Below are 26,573 nucleotides of genomic sequence, written 5' to 3' on the forward strand. Positions count from 1 at the left end.
ACACCTCTGTAAGTTATATCAAGAGTCCACGAAAGGCAAAGCTAAAGAAGTGAACCTTACTGAAAATTTTGAAGGGACATCGTACCTCGATGCCTCCGACTTCGCTAATGAGCTGGACTAGATTACTCCTAAAGAGAGCCGAAATGCTTATAATAAGACTATTGAATAGTTTTCAATATTGTCATGTATAATTATTACATTTCCTGTTTTAAACAAATAATGATGTTTTAACATCACCTTAATGTATAATTATTGTGTTTTTCCTTATATGAATGAATTTTATGTTTCCTTTTATATTTATGACAATTTCAGAAATGGATCAGAATGCTAATGGAGCAAAATCTAAGAAACGGATTCGTGAAATATGCATACCAGATAGTGGAACGACGCACACTATTCTGAGACAAAAGAGATATTTCTCTGATATAAAACCGACAAGAATTGTCGTCAATACAATATCAGGTCCTGCAAACATGATTGAAGGAACTGGTAAAGCAAACTTTACGTTGCCAAATGGAAAAAAAAATTTCACAAATAATGCTCTATATTCTCCAAGTTCTAAAAGGAATTTGTTGAGTTTCAAAGACATATATCTTCATGGATATGATACTCAGTCTGCAACTGAGGATGGAAAGAAATACATGTATGTAACTTCTGAGAAATGTGGCAGAAAACACATATTGGAAAATTTTCCAGAGCTTCCTTCGGGGTTACATCATACTTATATCGATGAGATCGAATCAAATCTTGTAGTAGAACGGAACCCAGAAGAGTTCACGTTATGGCATGATCGCCTTGGCCACCCAGGAACTACAATGATGCGTAAAATCATAGAAAGTTCACATGGTCATCCACTGAAAATCCAGGAGATTTCTCAAAGGAATAAAATGACATGTGTTGCATGTTCTCTAGGAAAATTGATCGTAAGGCCATCGCCAACCAAAATCGATAAAGAATCACCAAAGTTCCTTGAAAGAATTCAAGGCGATATATGTGGACCTATACACCCACCTTGTGGACCATTCCACTATTTTATGGTATTAATTGACGCATCCAGTAGATGGTCACACGTTTGTCTATTATCATCTCGAAATGTGGCATTTGCGAGATTTCTAACTCAGATAATCAAACTGCGAGCACAGTTTCCTGATTATACTATTAAAAGAGTTAGACTAGACAACGCTGGTGAATTCACATCCCAAGCATTCAATGACTATTGTATGGTAATGGGAATTGAAGTTGAACATTCGGTTGCTCATGTTCATACGCAAAATGGTTTGGCTGAATCTTTAATTAAGCGTCTGCAATTGATTGCAAGACCATTGATCATGAGATCAAAACTTCCAACCTCTGTATGGGGACATGCCATTTTGCATGCAGAAGCACTCATTCGGATCAGACCGAGTGCATACCATAAGTATTCCCCACTACAGTTAGCGTTTGGTCGAGAACCAAACATTTCCCACTTTAGAATCTTTGGTTGTGCGGTATATGTGCCTGTAGCACCACCACAACGTACAAAGATGGGACCACAAAGAAGATTGGGAATATATGTTGGTTTTGATTCCCCATCAATTATAAGATACCTAGAACCACAGACTGGTGACGTCTTTACAGCACGTTTTGCTGATTGTCATTTTGACGAAAATGTATTCCCAGTTCTAGGGGGAGAAAACAAAAATGTTGGAAGTGATATAAAATGGAGTGTACCATCATTGTTATATCTTGATCCTCCCACTAAAGAGTCAGAACTAGAAGTTCGACGAATTATGCATTTACAGAGTATAGCAAACCAGCTACCTGATGCATTTGTAGATACCAAGACGGTAACTAAATCTCATATACCAGCTGCAAATGCTCCTGCTCGTATCAAAATGCCAAATGAACAAGAAAAGGAGGATGACACACGAGAGCCAAAAACACGTCTGAAGCGTGGTAGACCTGTTGGTTCTAAGGATAAGAATCCTAGGAAACAGAAGAAAGCTGAAATATATGATGCCCCCAAAATAGCAGAAAATATTTTGGAAGAAATAAATGATAAGGATTCTGATGAATCAGAGCATCATGAATCGAAAGATAATCATGAGATTTCTATTAATTACATCCATAATAAAAGGATATGGAATAGAAATGAACAAAATGACCTTGATGATGATTTCTCATATATTGTGTCAAGTGAAATAAATGAAGAAATCGATGATCCAGAACCAAAATCTGTCTATGAATGTCAAAAGAGACATGATTGGGAACAATGGAAAAATGCAATACAAGCTGAACTTGATTCGCTTAATAAACGAAAAGTATTTGGATCTATTGTGCTCACACCTGCAGATGTGAGACCAGTTGGGTACAAATGGGTTTTCGTTCGAAAGCGAAATGAGAAAAATGAGATTACGAGATACAAAGCTCGTCTAGTGGCTCAAGGTTTTTCTCAAAGACCTGGAATCGATTATGAAGAAACGTATTCTCCAGTTATGGATGCCATCACATTTAGATTCCTGATGAGTCTAGCAGCTGATAAAAATCTAGAGATGCGTCTCATGGATGTTGTTACAGCTTATCTATATGGATCATTAGATACTGATATCTACATGAAAGTTCCTGATGGATTTAAAATGCCAGAAGCATTAAGTTCCAAACCTAAAGAGTTATGTGCAATAAAATTGCAAAGATCATTATATGGGTTAAAGCAATCTGGACGTATGTGGTATAATCGTCTCAGTGATCATTTAATAAAAGAAGGATATGTGAATGATCCTATATGCCCATGTGTTTTTATCAAGAAAACAATATCCGGATTTGTAATAATCGCGGTTTATGTTGATGATCTTAACATTATCGGAACTCAAAAGGAAATACAAAAGGCATCAGACTATCTCAAAGGAGAATTTGAGATGAAAGATCTTGGACAGACACAATATTGTCTTGGCCTACAAATAGAACATTCACAAAATGGTATATTTGTGCATCAATCCACATACACTAAAAGAGTGTTGAAACGATTTAACATGGATAAATCAACTCCTCTTAGCACCCCAATGGTCGTTAGATCACTTAATATTGAAAGTGATCCATTTCGACCACCTGAGGAGAAAGAAGAGATACTTGGTCCGGAAGTACCATATCTAAGTGCAATTGGAGCACTGATGTACCTTGCAAATTGTACACGGCCTGATATATCATTTGCTGTGAATCTTTTGGCAAGATTCAGCTCATCCCCAACTCGAAGACATTGGAATGGGATTAAGCATGTTTTTCGTTATCTCCAAGGGACCATTGATTTAGGCTTGTTTTATCCTAAAAGTTCAAAAGGTCAAATGGTTGGTTTTGCAGATGCAGGATATCTTTCAGATCCACACAAAGCCCGATCGCAAACAGGATACGTTTTTACGATCGGAGGCACTGCTATATCTTGGCGTTCTCAGAAACAAACGCTCGTGGCTACTTCTTCAAATCATGCTGAGATCATTGCACTCCATGAAGCAAGTAGAGAATGTGTATGGCTAAGATCAATAAGCCGACACATCTGTTCAAGCAGTGGAATTGACGAAAATATAGAACCAACTATTTTATATGAAGATAATGCAGCATGTGTTGCTCAAACAAAGGACGGATATATCAAAAGCGATAGAAGGAAGCATATTCATCCGAAGTTCTTCTCATACACTCAAGAGCTCGTGAAGAAGAAAGAGATTGAAGTAAGATATGTCCAATCATGCGACAATGCAGCCGACCTCTTCACAAAATCACTCCCTACCTCGGTATTCAGAAAACACATCCATAACATTGGAATGCGTCATCAGAAGGATCTATGACTGCTTATTCGAGGGGGAGCTTACGTAGTTGTACTCTTTTTACCTTACTATGGTTTTTCCCATTGGGTTTTCCTGGAAAGGTTTTTAACGAGGCAACAAAGACGTTAAGCGAGAGCGGATAGTGACACCGGCCCCCAAGGGGGAGTGTTATGAAAGTCAAGAAAAAGGAGCAGCCGCGTTTGTAGAAAATATAAAAGATGTGGGCTCCGCTGCACTATTTGCACAGTGAATTTCTTTCTATATATACGAACGTTTTTCGTTCATTGTATTACACACCATCCTTCTCCTTCAATAACACATCCTCTCTTCTTATCAGTGTTATCTTCTTCGTACGGGTATAAAATTTTGCTTTATTTAAATTCCTGCGATATAATAAAATTCCAGTTTTTTTTATAACAGTTTCAATGTTGTTGTTTTTTACCAAAATAAATGTTGTTGTTTGTTTTGGTTTCTTTTCGTCCTTTGATGGTTTTTGTTGATGGTGTACTGGCAGTGCAAATGTACACGGCTCCACAGCTTTGGTTTAATTTTTTTTATTGTTTTAGGGCTTTTTTAAAAATATGCTTAAGAAGTAAGAGCATATCCATTGGTTAGAATCTTTGATGGGTTCTAATTATTAGTTTAATTATTAATTGTGTACTTTATAAAGTTTAGAACCCTTGTTAATGTAATTAGTTTTGTCAAAGTACAATGGGAGAATCTCTTTGATGTTCTTAATTTTATTTTTTTTAAGTTGAATTATTAAATTCAAATTTTACAAAACTTATAAATTATAGGATTTCATAAAAGGAAAAAACAAAATATTATTGTTAAAGTAATTATTTTACATAAATTTGAAAATTCAAAGATGCTGTGATGATAAATTTGGCATTAATAAAACCATACTCAATTTCAATTTCAAACGCCATTTGACAAAATATTATCTTTCAATATAATTTCAAAAACGTCTAATGATCAAGAACTACTACAAGCTAATGCTCAAACAACATAACCATAGTAGAGTTGAAAATGACTCCAACATAATCATACATTCAAAGAAGTAGATGGTACCTTTGTTCAGATACTGAACCAGGAGCTTGTGTCGCATAATCACTTGAGGAATTCATGGCACCGATATAAATTTTGCTATCTTTATTACCAGCATAGAAAAATGATATTTGTAGGAATTCAACGCAAGTGCATTGATGGCTGCAGGAAAGATGATGTTTCTCAACAGTTTCCCCTTGGACAGGCTCCAAACCTAACCAAAGGCCATGACATTTAAAAATCGCTTACACTTTCATCGCAAGTTAACAAAATGCATATAGATTACTAGTCCTCCAAACAAGTGTGTACCTTGCAAGTACAATCTTCTGGAGCAGTAACTAGCAGAGCATTGCAGCCACCATAGTCTATGACAATGTCGGTTACAGAAGTTGAATGCTCATTAAAATCGTGCTCATAAAAAGTGCTCCCTTGCTGCTGCCTCTGGATATCATCAAACAACCTAACTAACCAGCAAGAGTCAAAGCATAAGAATATAAAGAAGCAAAGAATTAACCTTATAAGAGACCATACTCTAACATAACCATCTTTAGACCCTGAGACCAACAAAGAATCGTCTCCAGAGAACAACAAGCATGTCACTGATTGGTAATGACCGTGCCACTTCTTAAGAAGTTTCCCACTCGAAACCTAATCTCACACACACTATCAAGTAAGCTTCATCACACAAGAAGTGAAATCAAAACATTAGAATTTGTTACTCTTTTACCTCCCAAAGAAAGATATCTCCAGAGGCTCCACCACCAACGATGTAAATTCCTTCCATGTTAGCTGCAAGAGCCGTTATTGATTCCAAAGGGAAGCTCTTAACTTCAGCTTGAGGCTAGCAATTAAAAAAAGAACATCTTTTTCAATCTCAAATGAGAGAAACAGAAAGTGGGTTTATGTCGGATAAGGAAAAGGAAGAACCTTGTTCCAAGACCAGAAGAAAATGGAGCCGGATGAACCGGAAGCGTTACGGAGCTGAGAGGCGGCGAGGAATTTATCTCCGACGGCGGTGAGGCCGTGAGCGGGAGAGGCGCACTGCTTGAATCTGAGCTGTTCCGTTCCGGTTTTGAGATCCCAGCTTCCGATTCCGTTATCGATTGACGATAGGCCTATTACAGAAATCTCCATAGATATTCACAGAGAGAGATAGAGAGAGGGACGATTGCGTAAGACTATTATCCTATACCAAGCTGCCACGTTAGGGGTTCTTAGCAACTCCACAAATCCCATTTTAGACAGCGGTTCTGTCTTTTTTTACCTTTTTTCATTTATTTTTTTGCTTTTTTTTCTAAGAACCCATGTTTGCATCCTCAGTTGGAGGTGGTCTAAGAGTCCAATTTTAAAATTAGCTTACCATTGTTAGAAAGAGAAAAAAATATGCATAGGGCGAGTTAATTTTTTAAACCGGGCCTACTGGTGAAACTGTGTTCAGTGGAGAAAGGGTGCACCGAATACTTTTTAATTCGTACTAGATTTTGATCTGCGTGCCCGTGCGGATGTATTTTTTAAAAAATATGATGTTATTTTCATGTCACTATTTAGGATTGGACAAAAAACTCGAATTCGAAGAATCGAACCGATCCTAATCCAAATAAGTAGTACCAAATCCGAACCGAAATTGATTAAATATCTGAATTATTCAAAATTTTGGTATTTGAAGAACTGAAACCTAATCCGAGCCGAACCGAAGTATTTTGGGTATCCAAAACAGATTTATATACTTATATATTAATTATTTTTAGATTTAATATATATAAAAACATCCAGAATATATATGATACTTTTAAGTTCGTTTAAATACTTGAAAATATATACAAATAATCAAATGCAAATATCTAAAATAATTAAAATATACTCAAAACTCCCAAAATACTTAAATAATTATTAATTCTCTATCCAAATATTTAAACCAAATCCGAACCGAATCCTCAAAAATCTGAACCGAACACGAAATCCCAAAAAACCCGAAAACGAACCCGGACGCCGACCCCTAATCACTATTATATATCATATATGTGTCATCATAGGTTACAACAATATGTGCTATCATATAATTAATTGTATTTTATATGTGCCATCAAATAAGTTTTCTTATAATTAATAATATTTTATACGTACAATCATATAAATAATCACATATATTATATTTTTAAATTTCAATGTGAAATATAAAAACCATAATTTAAGTTGGTGTTTGAAATTGGGCTTTGTATTGTATTTTTCTTATATATATTGAAAATATTTTTATAATGGTTATTGGAAAATATGTTAGTAAAAATCAAAAATTTAAATATATGTATATTTTTGAATGAATTTTTGATATAAATTAATTTTAAATTATTATTTTTATTTGAATGTGTATATCAAGTAACATAAACCTATTACTTTTTAATATAACGTAATTGACTTCTAATTTTTTTAATAGCATATAAGTCAATTTTTTTTTATTATTTATGTTTCCAAACAATACTATTTTTTTTTTAATTGCTATTTATGTTGCTAAACAAAAGTTTAAAGTATTTCTACTTTAATAAGATAGATAATTTTGTACAGTTATTAAACTGTGTTTATAAGTTTGCCACCGATAAATATTATATTTGTAGATCCGCCATTGGTTATATCCCCTGTTCAAGACTACGCTAGGCGCTAGTCGGGCGGTCGGTGTGGGCCTAGCGAGTTATCGAAAAATCGGAGAGTACGCGGGGAGTACGCGGGGCCTAGTTTTATGTACTTTTTTACAATTGTCGGGTATATAGTGTTATATTTTCTAGTTTGTGAGAAATGTACAGGTATGTTATAGTAGTCTAGTGGTAAAAGTTCTAGACATCATCCTCATCACCCAGGTTCGAATAGCGCTTGCCTCATTTTGTTGTTGTTTTTTTTTTTTTTTTAATGAGTGGCATAAATGTAAATAATTCATCTTCTTCCCTCAAATTTTTTTAGGGTTTTCGACATCTCAAGCAATTTTCATGGCCGCCCACGTTCATTTTCCCCTACATCATCAAAGTTTTATGTGATTTCATATTGTTTATGTCCCAATTACATAAATCTACCACTAAACACACGATTTTGATCATTCAAAAAGAAAAAGAAAAAAAAAATTGCAGGCTCCGATTTTCTTGCCGACTATGGCGGAATCGCCACGGCCCACCACCGCCAAGCGCCGCCGTACATTCTGACAGTTAAAGAAATTTAATTCAGTGAGAGAAGACTTTAGTGAGATATACTTTGAAGTAAAAAAATCTCTCTCTCTTCGCAAAGGTGATTTCCAGAATCTCCCGGAGAATACTTGAAACCAACTTCGATCTTCCTCAAACTTGCATCAAAATCCAAAATTTTCAACATGCAAACCGACGAAGAGCATCAGGAACAGGATCAGAATCAACATCACTATCAACAACCTTGATCCGTTGAAGGAAGTTTGGAAGGGGTTACAGGATTTGAAGCTAGGAGTTGATAAACCAAGGTGGTCAGTACGCGAAGAAACTCAAAAGGAATTCGATAAAGACCATGGGCTATGCCTCGTTGCAAAAGGCTCAATCCGTATCATCAAAATCCGGCGGGCATCAAGGTGGCCCTTCCTCGAACTTGGGAGCTGGGAGGGAAAGTAGAAGGACAGATTAACGACGACGACACCGTTAACTTCTACTTTGACACTGAACATCAGCTCCTGATGGTTCTCGAGAAACAACCCTATACCTATAGAGGTTGGTTGGTAGCTTTGGATCGATGGAGTAATAGGGATAACCCAACCTTCTTGAAGTATATCCCGTTTAAAGTTCCCCTGACAATTCCACATATAAAAGATATCAGGAAAACTTATAATAATAGTTTTGTTCAAGACTTAGCTAAGGATCTAGGCTATAAGAACTCTGTAGTGGTGCCTGCTTGTGGTAGCAGTGGTGGTGCAGCCTTTTTTTGGAATGATGGGGTTAAGTTATCTTTTTTGGGAAATCCTAATCTGTTCTGTAATCATGTCCGTTGAAGAAGGCGCCAATACTTTTTGGTTGACCTATATATATATGGAAATCCTATTGTAAAATATCGGCAAGCTCAGTGGCGTCAAATAATTGATTCAGAAAATGCAGGTCTTCTATACAGAACAAACCTCGCATTCTGATCGGAGACTTCAATGATATTAAGACCAGGAATGAAAAGCAAGGCGGCATCTCCAGGTCTGTGCGATCTTGCTCCCTATTTAACCTTATGCTTTCTGTTTTGGGTCTTCAAGACTTTAAAACCTTTGGTGGAAGGTATACTTGGTTAGGAAAAAGATCCAAATATACTATCATGTCTAGGATTGATAGAGCTGTAGCTAACTGCGACTGGTTGGATAAATTCCCTATGGCTACAGTTTCTCTTTTGCCTTGGATTGGGTCTGACCATAGACCTTTGCTACTTGACACTAATGAAAACAAAAGAAACAAAGCTTTTTTGTTCAGATATGACAGCAGGTGGAGGCTTTACCCAGGACTGAAACAGATGGTAGAACAAGTGTACGGTCAGGAAAACTCTAATCTCTCCTATGGAATTCACTCTATCATCCTCCAATGTATAAAGGCGTTATCCAGGTGGAGAAGTAAGCAAATAACAACCTCACAGAAGGTTATTCAGAGGCTCAAACAAGAAATACAAGGTGTCTATGACTCTCCTATCATTGATTATAATCTCCTGACTATGCTTAAGGCTAAATTCCAACTTCAATATAGACTTGAAGAAGAATATTGGAGAACAAAGAGTCGAGTACTTTGGTTGCAAGCAGGGGATAAAAATACAAAGTACTTCCACAACAAAACTAGACAGAGACGGCATTATAATAGGATTGCACAAATCCAAGATGATCAAGGGAAGTTACTTTCTAAACCAAATGACATCCATAGGCACATAGAAAATTATTTTCTGACGTTATACAAGAGTCATGGGAGCTCTCTTGACAATAATTTAATGAGTGGTATTCCTGTATCAGTTACTGAAGAAATGAATAGAGCCTTGACTGCGCCGATATTGGAGAAAGAAATCAAAGAAGCAGTTTTCAAAATGAACCCAGAGAAGGCGTCGGGACCTGGTGGAATGACTCCGAACTTCTATAGACAACACTGGGACTCCATCAAGCCAGGTCTTCTCTCTTTCATTAAAATCTTCTTTGAACAAGAAAGATTAGACCCCAAGGTTAATCAGACCCACATTTGTCTAATACCAAAGGTTGAGAACCCTATTACAATACAAGATTACATGCCGATCAGCTTAGCTAACGTTGCGTATAAAACTATATCTAAGATATTAGCTGAGCGTCTGAAGCCATGGCTGAATAGCATCATTTCCGAAAACTAGTCTGCATTTATCCCTGAGAGGCTCATCACTGATAATATTCTAATTGCTCACGAGCTTATGCATTCCCTGAATACTAAAAGCCTTAAGAATAAATTTATGGCTTTAAAATTAGATATAGCCAAAGCTTTTGATAGAGTTGAATGGGGATTTATTGATGCAGCAATGGAGAGGATGGGATTTTGTCAGCAGTGGAGAAGATGGATCATGAAATGTATTACAACAGTCACCTATTCAGTGTTGATCAATGGAGAACCTACAAGATTCATCAAACCAACACGGGGACTTCGACAAGGTGACCCAATCTCCCCGTATTTGTATATTATATGCACTGAAGGCCTTTTTGATACGCCTTAAAAAGGATCACTCGACCGGATTGGATTGGATATGAACTCTGAAGGAGAACTTGATGGATTGAAGGGTCATACAAAGGTTGTGGAATGGCCTTTGATATTCCCGAACCAATTTTTTTTCCGGATGTGACGCACCGGTCCAACAAAAGGGCAGTCTCGATCCGCTGCTTGATATGACACACAAGACCAACGGAAAAGAGAAGTTTGCTTGGAGCTAACCACACCAATGAACTAGCTAAATAACTCTCTCTCTCTCACTCAGAGAAGAAACGAAAATAAACTCAAAAACATAGACTGATTTTATTCATGGAAGAGTTTACATATTTATAGTACAATGAGTCAAAGAAAGACTTAAGAGTTTTGTAGCAAACTAGAAACTTAGAAAACATAAACAAAGACTAAGACTTTTGACCAGAAATAAGTGTGTTGTTGAATGCCTCTTGGATGATCACGACTTTGACTCCTTTTGTTGATATTTCTTGATGCAAATGGGCAGGATACCATCAGCAAAGGCCTGGTCGAATTTGGTGTAAAACTGACTCAAATTGAATTTGTTATGAATTTTTCTTTGGGCTGAAAAAGGCTCATCTCGCCCAGCAACTAAACCAGCTCCATCTTCAGTGTTACTTAGCTCATTCAGCTCCAAGCTAGTGTCACTTAACTCACTCAGCTCATCCAGCTCATCTACTCTCACTTCAGTTGGTTTAAGCTCATGCACATTCTCTTCAGCTGGTTCCAGTTCATGCACACTCTGTTTCAGCTAGTCCTCTGTCTCACCAGCTGGTTTTAGATCAGTATACTCGCCATTAAGCCCTCCTGGTTTGTCCTTTGTTGAAGAATCAGCTGTCTCAGCGATGGTCGCATCATCCTGGTCCGGGTCTATGATCCGAGGCGCATCACTTTCTAGACTGATTAAACAGAACATACAAAATCAGAATATTCATGGTTTCAAAGCATCACGAAGTGGTCCTGCTATATCACATTTAATTTTTGCAGACGGCTCTTTAGTCTTCTGTAAAGCAACTGTAGAATAAGGCCATAACCTATCTAGTATTCTTGGTGTGTACCAGAAAGCATCAGGACAAGAAGTTAACTATGCCAAATCAGCCATTGCTTTCAGTAAAGGTACTTGTTTCTCAACATAATCAAACATTTCCAACATATTTGGCATTACAAAAGTGGGTGGATTTGGTCGCCATCTGGGTCTACCTGAACATATAGGAAGAAGAAGAAAAGAAGTCTTCCAATTCATAGTCCAGAGAGTTAAAACCAAACCGGAGAGTTGGTACTCTAAGCTTCTCTCACCTACTGGTAAAGAGGTCCTTCTAAAATCAGTTATCACGGTTTTACCAACATATACAATGTCCTGTTTTCTACTACAAAAGACTTTGGTTCATGAAATTACGAAATCGATGAGAAAGTTTTGGTGGTCTGCATTTCAGGATAAGCACTCGATTATGTGGATAGCCTGGAACAAAATAACAGCTTCCAAGAAAGACAGAGGACTTGGAATTAGAGATATGATTGGCTTTCAACAAAGATTTACTAGCAAAACAAGCCTAGAGATTAATTACTTTTCCTTCATCTCTCTTAGCTAGAGTCTATAAAGCTAAATACTATAGAAGAACATGCTTTATGGAGGCTTGCAGCTATCAGACCTCAAGTCTAGCTTGGAGGAGCATCATCCAGGCACGTCCGATCATTCAAAAAGGGATGCATTGGGCGGTAGGAGACGGAGCTCAAATAAGAGTATGGCAAGATAATTGGTTATTGGGTGACCCACAAAATACACCAACAGGTCCAGGCATGTTTGTTCACCCAAATCTGAGAGTCAGGACCTCTTTATTACATGAACATCTTCATGGAACCAACCTCTTCTACAACAATTATTTCAGAATGAAGATGTTCAGAGAATTATGCATCTCCGCCCAAGCATAACAGAGACCCAAGATTTGTTGTATTGGAAGTTAAGCAAAACAGGATCATACACGGTGAAGTTAGGCTATTACGTCCAAAGGCAATTGAATGCGGAAGTTGCACAGCCAAATCAGTTTTTACTCTCCTCTTCTCCTCAGTTACGAAACACATTCATGCATAAATTATGGATGCTAAATATTCCACCGAAACTTAAAATATTTTGGTGGAAACTGCTCCATAATGAGTTGCTGGTTGCTACCATTTTAGTAAGAAGAGGATGTATAGTTGATCCTGAATGCTAGCTCTGTGGTGAAGGAATGGAAACTATATCACATTTAATATATGAATGCAGAGTGTCGAGGGAGATCTGGAATCTTGCGTGTTCTGATATTTACCGGAGAATAAGTGTAGACTTCGATCTCTTGTAGTTTACTCAAAACCTAGTTATGGGTTGTGCAAGCGACACACAAAGTACATTAGCATTGTTTTTAGGATGGAGGATATGGAAAATGCGGAACCAGTTACTCTTTGAAAATAACAGAGATCATATAGTGCAGGTAATTAAGGCGGCTATGATGGATATGAACCTATGGAAAGAAGCCCTACTCCAGAATGAACCTGCCACGCCTGCCGCTTCATCTGCGCAACCTCAATTCATCACTGATATCCTCCCCCAAGAGACATGCTTCTACTGCGTTGCAGACGCTTCCTGGAAATCTCCTACTGAAAAGACTTGAATTGGGTGATCCTTATACAGTAGACAAGGCACCCCTATCATCCAAGGAAGCTCAGCAATCGCTCCAACATATTCAATACTTGAAGCTGAGGCAATGGCAACTTTGCTAGCTGTTCAACAATTGTATCGCTTATCTTACAAGAATGTCACAATTCTAGGAGACAATTCACAGTTCTTCAAGAGTTTGGAAGGCGACAATCAGAGGAACAACCAAGCTGCAACCTGCAATGAGGCTTCAATACTTGTTCAAGATATCCTTAAGCTTTCTAAAGTCAATAACTTCTCTTTTAGGAAAGTTCCTAGAATGTTTGTACAACAAGTTGATCAATTAGCAAAGAGAGCCAGATTAGGGGATCAACAATATGTAATATATAGGCTCAACAATTAACCCAGTGTACTCTGTTTTCTTTTTTTTTTTTACGTCGAAAGGTCATTCTATTACTCAGGCTAGAGGTGGTCTGGGTAACCAGACCGGAATAGAGCAACCAATAAAAAATAACTCCCTATGGAAGCATCTTGCAGTTTTTGCTAAAAAATCTGAAATCTGATTTCGCGCTCTTGGCACTTGAGTGATGCTGAAGTCCGGGAAGCATATTTGAAGCGTCTCTATCCTCTCCAATTTCGTCGCAAATCTTGGCCACGCATGAGGTTCCTTTATCATTGCACCAGGTTCTTACAGTCTGTCCCAAAGCTCTGACATGTCGAGTGTTGAAGCATATTCTACATTGCCCATCGCAGTGCTTCTAGTTCCGAATGCAGGGATGATTCGCGTCGAGTGATATTTCTGGTCCCCATAAGCTGTATGTTCCCACCACTGTCCATCCAAACCCATCCACATCCGCTAAATTGAGCAACAGATGTCCAAGATCCATCTAACAGGCAGATATTACCCAAGCTTAAGACTTGGGGTTCCTCAGTATTGTTTTCCTGTATCACTGGTTGTGGCACTTCATTCGCATCAAACCAGACTTGGCATTCATTTTCTCCATATCTAACCAGCTCTAATGGGTCTCTGTCTATCCCCCTGAAGAGCTTATCATTCCTAGCCTTCCAGATATACCAGATTATCCAGGGATAAGGATCCCTGTCTTGTACTGGCTCAATGATGCCCTTTTTCCTCCAGAATAGGTAATCCATGTTTGTGTAGACGCTTGATACTGGGAATAAATTTGGACTTGTTGGAGTTGATGATAATGACCAGGCCTTCAGAGCTGGTGGACACTCAAAAATGGCATGGGTTACTGATTCTTCAGGTTCTCCGTATCTTGGGCAGTAGTTATCACACCTCATATTGCGTCTTACTAAATTTTTTGTTACTGCCACATGACCAGTTAACAATTGCCATATAAGATGACATATCTTCTTTGGCGCCTTTAGTTTCCAAGCAAATGCTTGAAGCTTAGTGATACTTGGCTCCAAAACTTCTTTTTCATCCTCAGTCGTTAATAAATTCTGAGCCACCCAGTAACCAGATTTAACTGTGTAGTTTTCATTCTTTGTGTAATTCCAGCAGAATGTATACCGACGATGAGTTGAGCTGACGGCCAAACTTCTTATCCCTTTCTTATTAAAGGAGGAACATTCATAGAAATAAACCTTGGCCTCATGTGTTTATTACATGAGTGCAATTTCCTATGTGTCATCACCTCATGCACTCTCACTAACTTTTTAAAAAATCCTTTTGTGAACTAGAATAATTACAACCAAATGCCATTGGTCATATACATTATACTATATGATTACAATCCGATTTAAAAAAAAAACGGGAATTTATGACAGGCAGAATATTAACTCTTTTGTAAAAGGCAACAAAATAAGTTCGACATCTATCAAATCGTTTTATGAACATTTTTGTTTACGTTAATTATAATGCAACATTTTATGAACATTTTTAAACTAATATCAAATCGTATTATAATGCAACGTTTTATGAACCTTTTTGAAACCGAGTCAACATTTTATGAACATTTTTATGCAACATTTTATGAACATTTTTAAACTAATATCAAATTTCTTTAAAATGCAACTAAAGAAACGGGAATAATTTTATGAACAATTTTATGCTTATTTTAGGAACACGTATTATAATCGAACGTTTTATGAACATTTTTGTCAACGTTGATTATAATGCAATATTAACTCTTTTGTAAAAGGCAACATTTTTGTCAACGTTGAAAAAAAAATTATACGTTACGGATATCAGATATATTTTGGTTATTTGGTCAAAATAAAAAGGAAACACAGTTGAATTTCAATATAATCGATGCAAACTCGATATTCCAAATTATAACCTACGCTTAATTGGTCAAAATATTAAGGAAACACAATAATATTGTTAACGTATAAAAGGAAACAAAATTCTTTATATTAATTTAAATTAAAGGTTGGCCCAATCATATATGTATATGGTATATTAGATCTTCGTGTATATAACTTTGGAAAACTGTTGGTCATTTGGTAATATTTCATACCCAATTTTCATGATAGTATATTACATTTTGCCTAAATTATAGTGATTAATTTATGAGCAATAATGAGACGTAAATTAGCATTGCCATATATGGATTTTTAATTTTAACATCCTTTAATTTTGTATATTCGTTAAGGAATATATATGACACATTGAATACTAATTATTAATTAAGAATGAGGCATGATACCACTGTATCTTTATCATAACTAAATTATGTACATTAGAACCTCTATAAATTAATTTACAAAAGTTTTCTTATTCAGATTTTTTTATTTTATGATATATTTATTCTAAGATAAGAAAAATATTTGATTTTAGTGTATAGACATTAATTGTTGTTTTTTGAAATTTGACATTTATATTAATTTTATTATATTATTTGGTGTATATAATATATATTATATAGAACTTAAATGTGGTTTTAAATATAATATTACTAAATTTCATCAAAAATATATTAAGTGTTAAGAAAATATAAAGATAATTCCATTGTTAATATAAAATAAACAATATAATAATAGGTTCTTACTTATATAAAATATGTATACATATAAATTATTAATTTATAATTTTAATGGGACCATATATTTACATAGAATTTGATTTTCTAAAAAAATAGTATCTTATTATTTTATCGATTTGTGTCAAATTTTGAACCTGACTAAATTGGGACCGAGAAAATTTATTAATTTATAGAGATTATTAATTTATCGAGTATTCATTTATAGAGGTTCTACTGTATATGTATTATATTTTTTTAAATTTTTTATACTGTATTGTAAAATTAAATTATATCACACATATTTTCATACATTATCTCATCATGCACAAGTCATTATCAAATCTTTACATTTTTTATCAGATTATACTATATTCTTTTTAATGTTGACAAAAAAATACTATATTCTTTTTTAAAGAGTTGTGGTCGATTCATTATATATGTTTTAAACGAGTTGCATCGATTGAATCATTGTGTCCTTAACTTTATTAAATCTTTAAATTATTTTTCTTTCCATTACTGAATTTGCGTGATCCGTGTCTGTATGTAAAGTAAGTTGAAGAACAAAATCTTTTTATTTACAGCAAATTACGTGATCAATATGGTTATGGTCTGTTAAGGTAATTTGGGCGATAATCTTGGAGAACAAGTTTTGGTTAATGAATTCGTGAATTTTTATATAATTAATCACATACGATTTCATCATTTGAAATCTAATCATTCCTCATCGTATATATAAATAGGTTGTTTTGAGCACATTTACTCATCATATTCTTCTTCCCAAACCTTCATTACAGATTCAATCTCTTAAGCAAAACACTTATGGTGGGTCTCAACTCATTATATAACATGTAATCTTGTGACTATGACTTTTACATTTCTAATACCTATAGATTAAAAGTTATAATCTCTTTTAATTCATTCACTCCGCGCAGGACGCGGGTATCACCTAGTAAGTGGTATATCAGTAGGATTGACATATTGTCCCAAGAGATTAACATCCCAATCCATCGATACCTGATTAATAAGATCAGTGACTCTCATATTAGGATGCATAACAGGCGCTATAGGAATGGTTGGTCTCGCAGGGGTCGTTGGGATCCATGGATCCTCCCACACTTTGACTTCATAGCCTGAATGGATCTTATGCCTGATACCCAGCAGTAGCAATTTTCTTACAGCAGAAATACTAGTCCACACATATGATGGGCTACTGGTCGAGTTTACTCTCAGGGGAGAGCTCAATCGGTAATATCTTCCTCTCACGACTTCAGTGTACTCTGTTTTCAAGTTAATGAAAATGTTGACAAAAAAAATATATATATTTAATTCAGTGAATCATCTAAAATATAGTGGTAGATGATAAAAAAACATTCACATTTACCCGAGAGTGGTAATTGATAAAAACCAAACATTGACAATCCTTCACTCTTCCTTATATTTTCCCGTTTTCTAATTATTTAGTCCATCGTATACATCTCTGGCCGACACAAAAATTCTCAGTGCTAATTGTGTTCTCTAACAAAAAGGTTTTTCAAAATAATAGTAAAAAAAGAGGTCCAACTAATCATTGTATCTGATACGTATCCTTTTTTGGAGAAAACTAATTGACTTCTCTTCTCTTCTCTTCTCTTCTCTTCTGACAGTGGAAGAGTCCCAACCTCATCATCTATCTTCCCAATTAGTATTTTGATAGAGAGAGATGCCGGATTCCACGACGGAGGATTCCGTGGCCGTTGCGCTACTCCCTTCCCTCCGTCACGCAACCAACTCTTCCTCTCAAGTCGCCATCGTCGGCTCCAACCTCTGCCCAGTGGAAAGCCTCGATTACGAGTACGATTGCTCCTCAATTTCACTTTGATTCTGTTTCCTAATATTACTACGCTATTTAATTTTTAGGATCGCGGAGAATGATTTCTTCAAGCAGGACTGGAGAGCTCGTAGCAAGACGCAGATCTTCCAATACGTGTTCATGAAGTGGCTTCTCTGTTTCTTCGTCGGAATCATTGTTAGTCTCATCGGTTTCACCAACAACCTCGCCGTGGAGAATCTCGCCGGCGTTAAGTTCGTCGTCACTTCTAACATGATGTTAGCCGGAAGGTAACTAACTAACTCTGATTTGTTTGCTATCAATGTTTGGTTGATGAATGATTGAGCTTAAACATTGTTGAAAAACAGGTACAGCATGGGCTTCTTTGTTTTCACTGTTACAAACCTGCTTCTCACTCTCTTTGCCTCCGTGATCACCGCTTTTGTTGCCCCTGCTGCTGCTGGTTCCGGTATACCTGAAGTCAAGGCTTATCTGAACGGTGTTGATGCACCTGAGATATTCTCACTCCGCACTTTGCTTGTGAAGGTAAAGCTTTCCTTTTTAAAAGTCTTGGTTAATTATGCTATTACAAACTAATGTAAAATATTACATAGCCCATCTGACTGCACCACTCCTGCAGCATTTTCAGTTGATATATTTTGTCTCAAGCTTGAAAATTGCTCAACTTGAATTTTGCTTGGGATTACAGATCATTGGGAACATATCTGCAGTGTCGGGGTCTCTTCTCATTGGTAAGGCGGGGCCTATGGTGCACACTGGTGCCTGCGTTGCCTCCATTCTTGGTCAGGGCGGCTCTAAAAGATATGGCTTGACTTGGAGGTGGCTTCGGTATTTCAACAATGATAGGGACCGAAGAGATCTTGTTACTTGTGGTTCAGCTGCTGGTATTGCTGCCTCCTTTCGTGCTCCCGTAGGTGGTGTCCTCTTCGCCCTTGAGGAGATGTCGTCTTGGTGGAGGAGTGCGCTTTTATGGAGAATCTTCTTTTCAACGGCTGTTGTGGCGATCGTTCTCAGGGCTCTAATCGATGTGTGCTTAAGTGGAAAGTGCGGGTTATTTGGTAAAGGAGGGTTGATAGTGTTTGATGTCTATTCAGAAAATGCATCATATCATTTAGGGGATGTACTTCCTGTTCTTCTCCTTGGATTTGTCGGTGGTATTTTAGGAAGCATTTATAACTTTCTCCTCGAGAAGGTTCTTCGAGCTTACAACTACATTTATGAGTAAGCTATGTTCTTTGGATTTGGTTGTATAATACAGACAGAGTACAACCATTTTATAACTTCCTTTATTCTGTCCAGGAAAGGGGTTGCTTGGAAAATCATCCTCGCTTGCGCGATATCAATTTTCACGTCATGCCTTCTTTTCGGATTGCCATTTCTTGCATCATGCCAACCTTGCCCTGCAGATGCCTTAGAGGAGTGCCCTACAATTGGCCGGTCTGGCAACTTTAAGAAATACCAGTGCCCACCCGGTCACTACAACGACCTAGCAAGCCTCATTTTCAACACAAATGACGATGCCATCAAAAACCTTTTCAGCAAAAACACCGACTTTGAGTTCCATTACTTGTCGGTTCTCGTGTTCTTCATCACCTGCTTCTTCCTCAGCATCCTTAGCTACGGCATTGTTGCTCCGGCGGGGCTGTTTGTACCGGTTATCGTAACGGGAGCGTCTTATGGACGGTTTGTAGGGATGCTGCTCGGTTCAAAAAATCTGAACGATGGTCTATATGCTGTGCTCGGCGCTGCGTCCTTTCTTGGCGGATCAATGAGGATGACTGTTTCCTTGTGTGTTATTCTCCTTGAGCTGACTAATAATCTGCTTCTTCTACCTATGATGATGGTGGTCCTCTTGATTTCGAAAACAGTTGCTGATGCTTTCAATGCCAACATCTATAACCTCATCATGAAGATAAAAGGGTTTCCGTACCTCCACAGCCATGTAGAGCCTTACATGAGGCAGCTTACAGTTGGTGATGTAGTTACAGGACCGCTACAAGTCTTCAAGGGCATCGAGAAAATCGAGACTATTGTACACGTTCTCAAAACCACCAATCACAATGGCTTCCCTGTGGTTGATGGGCCACCACTCGCTCCAGCTTCTGTTCTGTACGGTCTAATCCTCAGGGATCATATTCTTACTTTGCTAAAGAAACGAGTGTTCTTATCTAGTCCAGTGGCTTTTGACTCCAATACACTTGCTCAGTTCAAGGCAGATGAGTTTGCGAAGAAGGGTTCAGGGAGGGGTGATAGGATAGAGGATGTGGAATTAAGCGAGGAAGAATTGAATATGTATTTGGATTTACACCCGTTCTCTAATGCTTCTCCTTACACTGTTTTGGAAACGATGTCACTCGCAAAGGCTCTTGTCCTCTTCCGTGAAGTTGGCCTAAGGCACATACTGGTCATACCAAAATCATCCAATGTAAGTGATCGTGGTTTCTCCTTTTATAGCTGTTATCATCATCATCTTATTAGATTCTGATAGGCACTAGAATGTGAGGTGCTTGATACATAACTTGCTAATACTAAAAAAAAGTAGTTTAAATAGATGCGAGGGAGAACAGATTAGAGACATGTGAATTTATACATTTGGTTTGTTTGTGAGATTTTTGGGCTTTACAAGACTTTGGGGACTCTATAGTCTACATCAGATAGCTCTTGGTTCATCAGTGGTTTAAAGAGATAAGGAAACTGTTATCATCATTGTGACTATTGCAGCGACCTCCACTGGTGGGTATATTGACAAGGCATGACTTCATGCCAGAACATATACTAGGCCTGCGTCCAACCTTGTCTAGAAGCAGGTGGAAAAGGCTTCGGATTCGGCTGCCTTTCCTCTCGTAAAGGATTCAGCAGCCTGCCAAATTCCGGGTATGACAGCTTTGATCAACTTTGTATAATAACTGCAAGCAGACATGTGGTGTGCACAGAGCGACTTATTCTTTCACCTTTTTACTAAAGAGTTGTTTAACTCTTTAAGTCCGAGATCTAAGATTTGTACATGCTTTGTAGTGTCGATTATTCTACTTTGTATATGAATCAACATGAAGGTACCACCTCGGATAAAAGGGCACTTTCATTTTTTATTAGTGATGGATACAAAAGAAGTAGAGATTTAGAAATGTTGTGTTTGCCTGTAAAAGCTGACTCTTATTTTGCCTACAAACTGCCTTCCAGCGGTTTCCATAGCTAGACAGTGCTCCTTCCACGAGGGAGCAACATATTGAAAAGCCGAACTAAACATCTTCATGAGTTCCTTTTCATCTACACCGTTCCGTTCCGTTCCGTTCCTTGTGTTTCGATCTACACATTCTATATTGAATGCATTCCAAAGGTTACACTAATGTTTGAATAAAAAGTATTTATGACATTACATATTCCTATTAAAAAATGTTTCTTACATAGAACAAATTTTGTAAAATTATGACTCAAGTGCATGTTCTGCTTAAGTTGGGAAGGTCCGTGTCTAGTCTATTTGAGGGTTTGGATCTTTCAACCGGTCTAGAATCCGGACTGCCCGCGTTTATGGATTTTTCTTCACCTCACACTATTCGACAATCAAGAAATAAAGAATATTTCTCGTGAATCCTTTCTCGGTCCCAACTATTTTTACTCATGTCAGTAGTATTATATTTTTTTTTATGTTCGTTGACTGTTTTAAAAATTTGGGTCAACAGAAAGATATTTTATAACTAAAACTATAATTTTTTCTTTTATTAATTTGAAAGTATCTCAGAAAGGTCAAAGTAATCTTCAATTGGAGGTGCGTGAAATCCATTATGGCTCTTCTAATATTCAAATGAACATAAAGCGTCGTGTATCTCCATAACCGGTCTATATCCTAGAGAGAGAGTCGGCCCGTCTAGAGAGAGAGATGGCCGCGCCCTAGAGAGAGACAGAGTCGGCTACTTCCTTTTCTCATTCGGCTACTTTCCTATTTACTTTAGAGTTATGATTTGTAATCTTTCCATATTTGTATTTCCATATTCTAGTCTTTCAATTATTCTATGACGGTGTAATTCCCTATATATAAAGGGTTCCTTATGTTTATGAATAATAGAGATTCTATTCTTTTGTTTCACAACACGTTATCAGCACGATTACTCTAAGAACTCAAAGCTAAAGTCCCGAGACTCAAACCCTAACCCTAGCCGGTGATAAACCCTAAACCCGACGATGAACCCTATCGAGAATCTTTCACCCCATATCCAAGGCGTTCCTGATCTCAGCACGCGACCTCAGTTCGTTCCTCAGCTCGCGACTTCAGCTTGCATTTAACGGGATTCCGAACATGAATAGCAAATATTATTAAAAATAATTATAGATAAAATAAAAATTCTTTTGAAGCTAAATAATACAATATTTTTGGAAATTCAAATTTATTTTTTAGGATCCTCAGCAAGTAATGCTGTTATTTTGAGTGCTTTTTTCACATTTGGATCGTGTTTTTCTTGCTTGGGCTGTGCGTTCTTTGTTTGGAATGAGTGTTTTTCGTTTTGACGTGTGGCGCTAGAGTTTATCTTTTTCTAAACCAGTTTATGATCATTTTCAGCAGTTTAATATAATATTAGATGAAAGAAGAAAAAGAAAACAAAATAGAAGCAAACTTGATGTAAACGTGCAGAGATGGCTCAGCTCTATTTTTTTTTTTAAATATAATTGCATTAATTGTAGGATTATAATACATAAGTGGCCAAATATCAAAGAAACAAACCAGCAAGTTGCTTGGTGAAGCAAAACTCTTTTTCCCCACTAATGATATATGACAGAGACATAAGTTATGTCACATAACACAGAATCATTATGACTTTCTCCTTCCTCACTTTCAAAATTCTCTTGTGTCTTCCTTGATAGTAAAGAATCAAGAAACAACAAAGGGAAGGAAAAAAAACACATATCCATGGCTGCTCTTGTGTATTCCTCTGGAGAGTAAAAGAAAAAAGAAAAAAAAACGAGGGAGACAACCATATATCCATGGCAGCTTCAAGATCAAGAAGATGCTTTCTTTCTCTGTTAACCCTTTTTTCAATCTTTCTTATTCTGTTTTCTTTTTCACTTTTTGTCTACACAAAGCCCTCTAACAAGCCTTTCATAGATTACAAAAACCAATTTTCTGTCTCTTTATCTTTTCTTGCTCCTCCTCTGTCTCTTCCCGAACAAAACAACTCAAGAAACAATACTCTTGATTCAGTCTCTAGTCCTCCTCTTATGTCTCTTCTCAGACAAAACAACACAGCAAACACTACTCTTGCTCCAATCTGTCCTCCTCATCTTCCTCCTCTCAGACAAAGCAACACAACAAACTCCACACTTGCTTCAGTCTCTTTTACTTCTTCTGTCTCTGATCAAGATAACCAAGAGAAGTCTTCAAGTCCTACAAGTAAAACAACTTTTATCAGGGTATGTAACCATTTTTCTCTGAAGAACAGAGCTCGGTTGCTTTTCAATTTCATTTGATGGTTGACGCAAAAAATATACAAAAACAACCAAGGAATCTTTACCCATCCATCTTTTATAATATTCTAATCATTATTACTATTCTTTTATTTTATTTTTTGTTGCTGTCCCCAGAAGAGAAGTGGGTTGAATAAACTAGAAGCAGATTTAGCGAAAGCAAGAGCAGCAATCAAGAGGGCAGCCTCTACGCAAAACTATAGCAGCTCTCTTTACAAGAACCCAGCCGCCTTTCACCAGTTAGTTTTTTTTCTTTACTAAATTGGTAATTTACAAATACAAATACTTGACAAGTACATAATGTCTAGTCGTTTCTTAGATCGTCAGAGATGATAGCGCTGACATATTTGATAGTCACATGGGTTTTCTTATTTTCCCAACCATTTTACATCGATATTAGTGATCATCAAGACAAACAATTACGCAACTTACACATAATGTCTACAATGTAACGGCTCCGGTAAGATGCCGCTTTCTATGCATAATGCAAGAGCTTCTATTCCTCTTTTATTAAATCAAAGAATTTATATAATATTGCAAATTGAATATTATAAGATTAATGGAACTAAAAAAGATCAAATATATTCAACTACTTTTTAACATGAGCTCATTATTTCAAAAGCTACTATGGGAAAGGTTTGATCATGTTACATATCCTGTGTGGTGGAAATACGTAATTAAAAATTGTTCTTGAAATAAACTTACTTAACATAAGTGGGAGCCACTTGTTTCATGGTACTCTTGGTTGCTACTATATGTCCTTATATGTGTTAAATAATAGAGGCCAACTTTAAATTTGTAATATGATCTCACACTCCTATATGCACTAAATCAGGAGTCACACGGAAATGATGAATCGTTTTAAGGTGTGGACATACACCGAGGGAGAGGCCCCACTATTCCATGACGGCCCTGTTAATGACATTTACGGTATAGAAGGACAATTCATGGACGAAATGTGCGTGGAGGGCCCTATGAGGAGCCATTTTCGGGCAGATCACCCTGATGATGCTCACGTTTATTTCGTTCCATTTAGCGTCGCCAAGGTCATCCACTTTGTCTACAAGCCCATAACCTCTGTCGAAGGGTTTTCGAGGGCTCGCCTACACCGCCTTATAGAGGATTATGTTGATGTTGTTGCTACTAAGTATCCTTTCTGGAACAGAAGCCGCGGAGGTGACCATTTCATGGTATCATGCCATGACTGGGTACGTTTTTCCTCTTCTTTAACCATTGATTGAGTGTATACATATTAGATACTGCAAATAGGAACCTTCTATTTAGGTCTTTTTTTTAATAACACCTGTTTTTTTGGCATCTTTTTATAACTTTTTTTTAACACATGCATCTTTTTATAACAACTGTTAGATATTGTAAATTGTTAAAAAAAGATGTATACCAATGTATCCTCAGTGTTGTGTACAACTTATTGGATCGTATAATTTTTTTTTTTCTTTTTTTTGACGTCGAACGGCTTTTCTATTAGTTGAGGTGGTCTGGGTAACCAGACCGGAATAGAACAACCAATGAAAAGTAACTCCTTACGAAAGGTTCTAGCAGTCTTAGCTAAAAAAATCTGCAAACTGATTGCGCACTCGTGGGACATGAGTGATTTTGAAGTCCGGGAATCAAATCTGCAGCGTCTCTATCTTTTACAATTCTGTCGCAAAACTTGGCCACTTCTGGAGTTCCTTTCGATCGTATAATTACGAAAGTAGATTGGTTAATATTTATACTATTTCCGACTAACTAAAAAGGCTAATCGTTATTAGAGACATAACATATGAGAATATAAATGGAATACAAGAGCATCTTCAATGTATATTACACTACATTTTTTTTCATAAAGAGTAAAACTCTATAATAGAATTGAGTTTTGTTCTAATCATACTTTATTTTAGAATGAAAAATGGACTAATGAGCAAAAATAAACCAATTTATAATCTATTTATGGAATAACCCCATTTTTTACTCTATTGGAGTGGAAAATGAGATAGGATTGGACCTTTTTTTACTTTAAAATTTAAACTCTATTTTAGAGTAAAAAATGAAGTGATGTAGCAGTTACTCTAATTAATTAATAGTTAGTTTATAATATTGTACTTATGGTAGTTTTCCTAAAATTTTATAATTTTCTCTTGTTAATTTCTTCTCTTATTATCTATATGTCTAATATGAAATATGATAAAACACACATTTGTGTAATTTATATTTTAACAGAATATATATTTTTCTGTAAAAAATATTGTGTATAGGCACCCGACGTGATCGATGGGAACCCAAAGTTGTTCGAAAGATTCATAAGGGGACTTTGCAATGCTAACACCTCAGAAGGATTCAGGCCGAACGTAGATGTATCCATTCCGGAGATCTATCTTCCTAAAGGTAAACTGGGTCCATCTTTCCTCGGAAAATCACCGAGAGTTCGATCTATACTAGCATTTTTCGCGGGAAGAACACACGGTGACATCCGAAAAATCTTATTTAAACATTGGAAAGAAAAGGACAGTCAAGTACAAGTGTATGAACGTCTTCCTCCGGGTAAAGATTATACAAAACTAATGGGGATGAGCAAGTTTTGTCTATGCCCGAGTGGTTGGGAGGTCGCTAGCCCAAGGGAGGTCGAGGCTATATACGCTGGTTGTGTGCCTGTGATCATATCGGATAACTATTCATTACCATTCAGTGATGTGCTTAATTGGGACTCCTTCTCCATACAAATCCCTGTTTCTAGGATAAGTGAGATCAAAACGATTCTAGAGAGTGTCTCTCTTGTTAGATACTTGAAGATGTATAAGAGAGTCTTAGAAGTCAAGCGGCATTTCGTGTTGAACCGTCCTGCTCAGCCCTACGACGTGATGCATATGATGCTTCACTCTATCTGGTTAAGAAGACTTAATCTTAGGCTTATTACATAAAAATAAGTTTTCTTTTGTTTTGTTATAAAATACAAATTGAATGTCTATTGTATAAGCAAAGTTTATATGAGGACTAGCTTTGTATTCTTTCTTTAGATAGACCAATTCTCGCTTATGTATACAAAGCAATGCAATAAACAAAAGATCAAAGATTTTCAAATTAATAAGAGAACATTCACGATTTCTATTCCTATGTTTGATTTTCTTGATATAG

The 26,573-nt window shown here is 36.7% G+C and overlaps 2 protein-coding genes and 1 pseudogene across 6 annotated transcripts; 2 read left to right on the forward strand and 1 right to left on the reverse strand.

Annotated features, from left to right (window-relative positions):
• Nucleotides 1–4,685: 4,685 nt before the first annotated feature.
• LOC125591384 lies at nt 4,686–6,039 on the reverse strand (annotated as a pseudogene).
• A 1,921-nt stretch (nt 6,040–7,960) lies between these two features.
• Nucleotides 7,961–21,129, forward strand: LOC106415650 (putative chloride channel-like protein CLC-g). 4 transcript variants are annotated; one of them, XM_013856405.3, is made up of 8 exons: nt 7,961–9,483; nt 9,557–9,963; nt 17,800–17,986; nt 18,053–18,253; nt 18,332–18,509; nt 18,673–19,205; nt 19,284–20,409; nt 20,706–21,129. In XM_013856405.3, exons 3-8 carry the CDS (start codon nt 17,856–17,858, stop codon nt 20,829–20,831), a joined length of 2,295 nt encoding a protein of 764 aa, XP_013711859.2. In that variant the 5' UTR covers nt 7,961–9,483; nt 9,557–9,963; nt 17,800–17,855; the 3' UTR covers nt 20,832–21,129. The 4 variants fall into 4 exon arrangements, with proteins under 4 accessions (XP_013711859.2, XP_048621497.1, XP_048621499.1 ...); XM_048765540.1 differs by lacking the exons at nt 7,961–9,483; nt 9,557–9,963 and adding an exon at nt 17,664–17,682; XM_048765542.1 differs by lacking the exons at nt 7,961–9,483; nt 9,557–9,963 and having other exon boundaries at nt 20,536–21,129.
• A 1,625-nt stretch (nt 21,130–22,754) lies between these two features.
• On the forward strand, nt 22,755–26,544 carry LOC106416311 (xylogalacturonan beta-1,3-xylosyltransferase). 2 transcript variants are annotated; one of them, XM_013857169.3, is made up of 4 exons: nt 22,755–23,387; nt 23,559–23,680; nt 24,277–24,649; nt 25,697–26,544. In XM_013857169.3, the coding sequence occupies exons 1-4, from the start codon at nt 22,962–22,964 to the stop codon at nt 26,357–26,359; spliced, it is 1,584 nt and encodes a 527-aa protein (XP_013712623.2). In that variant the 5' UTR covers nt 22,755–22,961; the 3' UTR covers nt 26,360–26,544. The 2 variants fall into 2 exon arrangements, with proteins under 2 accessions (XP_013712623.2, XP_048621500.1); XM_048765543.1 differs by lacking the exons at nt 22,755–23,387; nt 23,559–23,680 and adding an exon at nt 23,883–23,901.
• The last annotated feature ends 29 nt before the right edge of the window (nt 26,545–26,573 follow it).

This window comes from Brassica napus, chromosome C8, assembly GCF_020379485.1.
Source record: "Brassica napus cultivar Da-Ae chromosome C8, Da-Ae, whole genome shotgun sequence".
NCBI classification, from domain to species: domain Eukaryota; kingdom Viridiplantae; phylum Streptophyta; class Magnoliopsida; order Brassicales; family Brassicaceae; genus Brassica; species Brassica napus.